The 8294-nt window shown below is 37.8% G+C and overlaps 1 protein-coding gene across 1 annotated transcript; it reads right to left on the minus strand.

Annotated features, from left to right (window-relative positions):
- Window positions 1–960: 960 nt before the first annotated feature.
- LOC136232144 (U-box domain-containing protein 17) lies at window positions 961–3897 on the minus strand. The gene has a single exon (XM_066021193.1). It carries the CDS (start codon window positions 3422–3424, stop codon window positions 1262–1264), a length of 2163 nt encoding a protein of 720 aa, XP_065877265.1. The 5' UTR covers window positions 3425–3897; the 3' UTR covers window positions 961–1261.
- Window positions 3898–8294: the final 4397 nt, after the last annotated feature.

The raw sequence follows: 8294 nt of genomic DNA on the forward strand, positions 1-8294 counted from the left end.
AAGATAAAGATGACTCCTATATTTTTTAAGGAATGAATTGACCGGTCATTTATGACTGTACACTACAGTGGAAGGTCACCCTTAAAATCATACATTTTAATGTGCAAAATTGAAAGTTGTACGTCTATGTTGTATGGATATGGAAACAGAAACAGGAAACGAAACGGAAACTGACATCTGGAAACATTATTTCTAAGAAAATTAGCTAGGAAACTGTAATGGAAACTGAAAAGAAACGAAAACTAATACGAACGAAATGCGGAAACTCTAATGAAGAAGAGTTTCCGTGCTTTGCACGTTAAAGTAAAATAATGCAAAGATTGTATGTAATTTACCCCAACATTGTGTATACAAGAATTTGATTGGCAAATGAGCATCCAGAGCAGAATGTCCACTGAATTGTGGGCATAGGCAATGGCATACCCCAGTGGCCCTCACCATTACGAAAACTCTCGATTACAAGAAAGATTCTGCTCTCTCTCTCTCCCATATCCAAAGCAGACAAGGTGTGGTTTAACATGTCATTCATTATGAGACGGCACTTACCATTCTTTATTTTAGTGGAAGGAAGGAATAAATGGAACCAACCCCATCAAAAAGAGTTAGTCAATTAATCAAACTTTATCCAGAATCCCCATACATAAAAGCAATGTTCCCATAACCCAAAGTGCTGATGTTATACTTTTTGACCCTCTGGATTTTAAATTTTAAAGATGCCTATTCTTCATGTTACTTCAAACCAGAAAGAAAGAAAGAAAGAATATCACCTCCTAATTTTCATTTTTATTACATCTAACTGATGTTCTTTCTGATATTCTTCCCTTTAAAGCATTAAGCAACAATAAGCTAACATCAGAGCTCAGCTGCATCCCTTATAAGACTGTCAATTTTGACACGATAACGTGACATGGCCCGTTTGGCGTCTTTGTGTCATTTATATCATATAACAAGATAATCACATCATAACCCCTTTTAGGATAAGGGTATAACTATATATTCATATTGAATGATCTGTATTCTGGACGTGTGGTAATTCCAAGTATAAAATATTACATGTATACAACAACTAACAGCTCAAGAGAAACAGGACATTCTTTCCAAAGACACAAAATATTGTATTCTGTAAATTTTTCTCTTTTATCATCTAAGTTTCAATGAAAGAATTTGTAAATATTAGCAACAGAAGAAAGAAAAAAAAAAAGAGGGCATGTATGAGCATGGTAGAAAACAAGAAATGTGTTTGTGTTTTCGTTTGTTACCACTACAAAACAGGTACCGAAATTGACATGGTCACGGAGACATCACCGACGAAACCTGTATCTCTGTTTGTAGCAGAATTGCCAGCAAATGCATATCCAGCACCCAATCCACCAAAATGCAAGAAATTCTCACACCTTTGAAATACTCTGGCAAGTGATGCTGCTTTCCTCCTAGCTCGTTTTGTGCCCGTGAATAGTAGAGTCTGAAGCAAACCAGCCAATGCTGGCGCGCGGAGCACTCTCTCAGTTGCACTCGGTCCGCCACTCCTGCACAACTCAAGCAAGGCTGCAACTGCATTTTCTTTTCCTCTCGGAGTCCCACACCGCATCATTCCTATTAGCCCTCCCACAGCCATTTCCTCTCTACCTACTGCTTCAGCCCCAATTGACTGCCTCACAATCAAAGCCAATGCGCCTGCTGCTTCCTCCGCGACCCCTTCACTTCCTAGAGCCTGAACAAGTGCTGTAACAGCCCCTGCTTCTATCATTCTCGAGCAATTTTCTGTGTGTGTTGAGAGATTGAACAAAGCCGTGACTGCATCCTTCTTTCCTCGCAGTGTCCCTACTCTCAATAAGCCCGCCAAGGCTTCAACTGCACCACTCTCATCTGCTATTCTCTTCTTATAATCATGAACTGCTGACAGGCTGAACAAAGTTGCTGCTGCATTTTCCCTCGCCTCTGTCGTAATCCCAAATCTCAAAACTTCAACAATTGATGACAAACATCCTTGTTCATTCATAATCCGGCTTTTGTTCTTATCATAAATAGAAAGATTAAGCATTGCTGTCACGGAATTCTCTTGAGCAACAGGGTTTGAAGATGATAACAGTTCACAGAGGTGAGGAATTGCCCCAGCTTCTGCTATGAACGCACGGTTTTCTTTCCCTGTTTTTGCTAACAAACGAATCTCACGAGCAGCCAGAGTCTTTGCACCTTCTGATCCGCTTGCCAGGTGTTGGATGAGAAGAGCTGCTGTAGCTCTATTGGCTTCAATTGCAGCTCTAGTAGGCAAGGCTGCAGCAAAACCATCAGCAGTTGAATCCGGATTCTCCGGTGGATCATAAGGGACTCCATGAGCGGAGCACCATTGTACAATCAAATTCCTTAAAGCTCGATTGGGAACAAGGCGGGTGTTTACGAGCATTTGTCCTGTCTTCGGGCAGGTACAATGCCCTTCTTCAACCCACCTAGATATTGAACTTCTATCATATGTTTGACCTGTCGAAATAATTACAGGATCTCGCATCAAATCCAACGATATCGGGCAACAAAAATCCTTCGGAATCGTGATAAATGTGTCAGCAATTTCCTGAGTTATCAACCCCTTTCTTGGCTTCTTCTGGTTGCCAAATTGCAAGTCAACTTCATTTTCCTCAAACCCAAAAAGCAAAAACCTAGAGTATCTTGTGATTGCAACAAACCCATTAAGAACAGAAGCAGTAGGCTCAACATCTCCTTCATGATTAACAATTTGCTCCTCCAAGAATTCAATCTCCGTCCTGCAACTTCTGGCATCCCTAACCCCCAAATTATCGACAAAGAACAATCTGAGTTCGACCAAATTAGGAATTCTTCCATGCTCAAACTCGTCTAGAAACGAAAGAAGCTTGACTCTCAAAGCCTCATCGTTCTTATCAACATATAACCTCGCTCTTCTCGCCTGTTTTTGCATAAGCTCAATCTGCTCCCTAACATCTTCACTCAATTCAACATCATTCAACGGAAACACATCCAAAAGGGTCGAAATTTCCTGATTCAGATCATGAAAATGCCCCGAAATCGAATGGTTTTGAAGCAAAAGCCATAACTTACTCGATTGCGCACAATAATCGAGCAATATTTTTGACCGATACAGAAGCAAATAAAGCTCCTTAAAACAAACAACCGCCGTTGAGGACAAATTCGAAGACGACGACGACGATGACCCAGAATCCAACAAATATTCCAATAGAACTACGAAGAGCTCAATCTTTCTAATCAGAGACCGGGAATTCTTTCGCTGAAAAAAGAGGGATTTTCCAGAGAAACGCGAAACGAGACCGGTTGAAACCGATGCCAAGGTCTGTACAAGGGCGACATCGGTTAAATCAACAGGCGCTAAGAACGCCTCCAAAGAAGGCGATCTCCGCCGCCTCAGAGACGAGAATATTGCTGCTGATGCCATTAGAAAACTGGCCCTTCTCAAATAACCCCAAAATTCAGATCTAAAGAAAGAAAATTTGGAGACCCTTTCCTTATTTATACGTTATAGAAGCCAATTCAAAACCTCTGCAACTCCAAAATCTCCCGGGACAACAATTTGCCCAGTTATTTTCAAAATACAATTAGATAACAAACAAAAAAGAACAGAAAAAATGGCTTACTCTTCTTCTTCTTCTTCTTCTTCTTTATAAGAGAAAGATTTGGTGTGCAGAAAAAGGAGAGATTTTTAGGCCGAATCCGCGTTATGGAGAGAGAGGTGGAAGAGAGAAAGGGTAAAGAAGATTAAAAACGAAAAAGGGACTGAATTTCCTATGACTAAGGTTTCTTCTTTCTTTCTTTCTTTCTTTCTTTTTCTTTTTTTTCTTTGTTTCTCTCTCTTCACCCCTTTTCCTTTCTTTCTCCCTCTAAAATGAAAATTCAATGCTGTTTTGGTGAAAATGACATGTAGGGGTTTTTTTCTCTGATAATTATCCAGATTCCTGTCCATTCAATATTTGTTTTTCTGATTTTCACTCTTGTTTTTGGTTAAATTTGGATTTAATTTGGATTATTTATACATTAGCAAAATGCTTAAAAGTGAAATCTAATCTAATCTAATGTAAACCCATAAGTCGTTATTATAATAAGCAGCATTTGCAAGCTTTACCCATTAAAAGAAAAACTAAAAAGTTACAAGCTTTGTATTCCTCCAAATTTATTATTGTTTTTGTTATGTATATCCAAAAGAGACACTATAAGCTTTTTGGTGTCCTATTAACTTATTACCCTTTATATTGCTATGAGGTCAATTTGTCAGATAGAAGGATCTTTCTTTTTAACTCCATCATTCTTACTCCTAACAGCATCTCAAATTGGGAGAGTTTATTAGGTCCGGTTTATTTTACCTAGTTACGGTTTGTTATTTGTTATTTACTGTTGGAAAAAAACTACGTTTCCAAAAAGTAAGAATTCACTGCTTTTGTAAAAGACTGTTTTTCAGGTATATAAGACAAATATTACTTCATCCATTCCATTATATAAGTCATTCTAAGGTATTTCACACAAATTAATAAATATATTGGTTAACTAAAAAAATTATCTCTCATTTCACTATTGGTCAATAAACATTGGAATATTAAAAAACACATGTACCAATACAAAAAATAATTCTCTCTCATATCACTATTGGGCAATAAGTATTGGAATCCTATAATGACTTATATTTAGGGAAAAAACTAATTTGCTAGAATGCCCTATATAATGGAATGGAGGGAGGGAGTAGATCACTAACGGAACTCCTAAAACTCTCATTTTTGAAGTAAAAAATCAAACAGAAATATGAAAATGATCAACCAAACATCTCTTGGTTCACACTATTTTTTTTAGAGTTTAATAATACTAGGTCTCCTAACGATGATATTAATAATATTAATAGTAGGTCTTCTAATAATGACTGCGTCGCTAACGTGACATGTTTATTTAGTGATGGTATAGTACTCCATCTGTTTTATTTAGTGATGGTAGAAATTACGTAATATTAAGAAAAAGACTTTGTTATACCTTATTTATTGATTCCACTATTTATTTTATAATAAATCCATTATTTTAATTAGTCTCTATAAACTCACGTTTTATATAGGGATGCAAACGGGGTGGGGCGGGAATGCATTTCCCATCCCCATCCTCCACGAGTTAGACGATGACAGATTTATCCCCCATCCCCGTCCCGTCGGGAATCCTCGTCCCCATTTAAAAACACATTTTCTCTATTCCATATCTCCGTCCTCACAGGGAATCACCATTTATATTTAAAAAAAATCATTATATATTTATTTTCTCTTCTCCTTTCTAATTCTAGGTTTTGTTCGAAAGAATGGCATAGATACTATGCCTTTAGTTTAGGTTCGGGAAAACATTCATTTAGTCATTGACTAATATTTTATTTATCCCATTTAATTTTTTATTTGAAAATAAGTCTATTTAATTTAAGTTAAATGTTATAAATTATAATATTTAAAGTATAATTTTAATTATGATAAGGAATAATTGGGGATCCGTCGGGAATTCCCACAGGGCGGGGAATTCCCCACTCCGTCAAAATTTAGCTCTCATTGGTAGGTGATCTGTAAATTCCACTGTAAACCCCATCGAGGTCTGTGGTTTGCCCTGACCTTGGGAGTGGGTAGACCTACCCTTACCTAAATTTTTGCCTACCAAAAAAAGTATAATTTTAATTATAATAAGGAATAATTGGGGATCCGTCGGGAATTCCCACAGGGCGGGGATACCATTCCACATCCCCGCCCCAGCCCCGTTACGGGAGATAAAATTATCCTCATCCCCGTCCCATGGAGATTCTTATCGGTGATTCTCCGTCCCCATTGTAGTGGGTCACCGACAGGGACGGAGAATCCCCACCCCACTTGCATCCCTAGTTTTATAGCGCAAAGAATGTGACTTAATGTGTATTGATCATATAATATGACATTTAATATGAAACAAAAAAATCTATGGAAATACATATAATATGAAATGGATGGAATATAATGTTGTGGATGCTCAAAGTGATACTCATTTATCTACGTTGTTTATTTCCCTTAATGAATAATAGGGATAATATGGTAAGATATGTTTAATCCGTTGATTTGAAATTTTTTAGTATGGCTCTGTCTAAATTGGTTGTAATATTAGGAGTAAAATTGTACAATTTTAAACATTATGAATAAAATTGCTCTTGACATTCGATATTATGGATTAATTTACACTTTATCTCATAAATTATTCGGGTATTATATTTTTTTAGATTAATTATACAGTAAAATCTCTATAAACTAATATTATTGGAACATGATATTTTATTATTTTATAGAGATATTAATTAAACAATAAATTGATATTTATTAATTTAAAGAGATTTTTGCAATTTATTTAAGTTAAATTTTAATTACATAAAAAAAACATTGTATTTTAAATAAATATGTATCATATTAATTATGAATTAATCTAAAATAAATTCATTGTACATAATATTAATGAAAACTAATGAACAATATCCATTGTTTTTTACTACTCCTAATTAAATATTATTCATTGTATTTTTACTAAACATTCAACGTATGATAGTGATAGAAATTTTGAATGTAATAAAAAAAAGTTAGACTATTGTAAATTTTAAGTAAAAACAAACAATACTAAAATTATAGTTCACTTAATTGTCTTAATTTTTTTTTTAGAAACAGGAAAAGAAAGACAAAACGAAGACCAAACTAGTCTGGGATCAGCCTGGGAAAGCTAACCCCAACTCTATCCTCTAAAAGGAGAGATGAAAGAAAGATAGGAGGATCAGAAAGGGTGGTAACACCTAACAATCCCTCATGCCCAGCCGCCGCCAAGCGATCTGCAATCCGGTTCTGTTCTCTGAAGATGTGGCTGAACTCTAAGAACTCAAAGGAAGAGCCAAGTATTCTAATAGCTTTGATAAGGTTTTGGCTATTACGACAAATAGCATGATTATCAGAGATCATACTAATGGCCTCCTTATTATCAAACTCCACAGAAAGCCTCTTAATACCCAGATTTCTGGCAAGCTTGACACCAGATAGAATGCCCCAAAGCTCCGCTGAAAAAGACGAGCCCAATCTCAGGTTGTGGGTAAACCCAGACATCCAGGCACCCCTCGCGTCTCTGAGAACACCTCCGGCCGCGACTCTACCATTGTTGAGGCAGGAGCCATCCGTATTCAACTTCACCACCCCATCCTTCGGCCTGCTCCAACCAACAAGGTGAACCTCTTTATTCTGGGTAGACCTGGCAAGGGGGTCCCCTTTGAAGCTCTCAGTAAAAGAAATGAGCTTATTCGAGAAGAACTCAGGTAAATTCTGAATAAAAACAGTCTTCTCACCAAAGATCTCCTCGTTCCTCCATTTCCAGAGTTGGTGGCAAATAATAGTAAAGAAAATGTCACCATGCTCCATATTAGCCAGTAACTTTCCATTAACCCCATTAGAGAACCATTCATTCTTAGAGTGGGCAAAGAATGAGGAAAGAATGTGGTGCGGGAGAACTTTCTTCGATACCTCCTTACTTCTAGAGCAATCCCTAAGGGCATGGCATAAATTTTCAACATGGCCTCTGCATCTACTGCAAGCTCCTGAATCCGCCAAATGCCGTCTATGTCTATCCGAATTAGTAAGCAACCTGTCTTTAACTCCCAGCCACAGGAAGCTCCTCATTCGGTAAGGGATTTTCAGAGCCCAAATGGATTTCCAAGTATTCGAGAGAGGGTCGGATCTGTCGAGAGTAAAGGCTTCAAAGGCAGATTTGCAAGAGTAAGCTCCATTGTTAGTCAGGGCCCAACAATGTCTATCCTTGTCCTCCTCTAGATTACTAACCTTAACTCCCCTGATTCTGAGGAGAGTATCCAGGCTCAAGAAAGTATCAAACTTAGACCAAATCCAGTCCCCATCAGAGTCCACCACATCAGCAATCCTCCAGTTGCGGATATTGCTAGGCGGGGGGGAGCTACAAACATCTATAAGCGGTTTATCTCCGATCCAGGTGTCATACCAGAAGCTAATGGACTTACCATTACCCACCTCCAGGCCAACCCCCGAGCAGAATTCAGCAAACACAGCATTGAGCCCTTTCCAAAGGAAAGAACAATTGACAACTCTCTCCTTAGTGCCCCCAAAGATCTTGTCCTTTCGATACTTGCCACAGAGCAGACGAACCCAAAGAGAAGAAGGGTTTTGCCACATTCTCTAGAGGAGCTTCATTAATAAAACTTTGTTGTTGTCCTTAGCTTGTCTAATGCCAAGACCCCCCCTGCTTTTAGGCTAGCAGATCTCCTTCCA

Source organism: Euphorbia lathyris, chromosome 6 (assembly GCF_963576675.1).
Source record: "Euphorbia lathyris chromosome 6, ddEupLath1.1, whole genome shotgun sequence".
Taxonomy (NCBI): Eukaryota; Viridiplantae; Streptophyta; class Magnoliopsida; order Malpighiales; family Euphorbiaceae; genus Euphorbia; species Euphorbia lathyris.

What these genes read in the sequence shown, in the direction of transcription:
- LOC136232144 (XM_066021193.1), bottom strand. Translation starts at nt 3,424, where the DNA reads ATGGCATCAGCAGCAATATTCTCGTCTCTGAGGCGGCGGAGATCGCCT.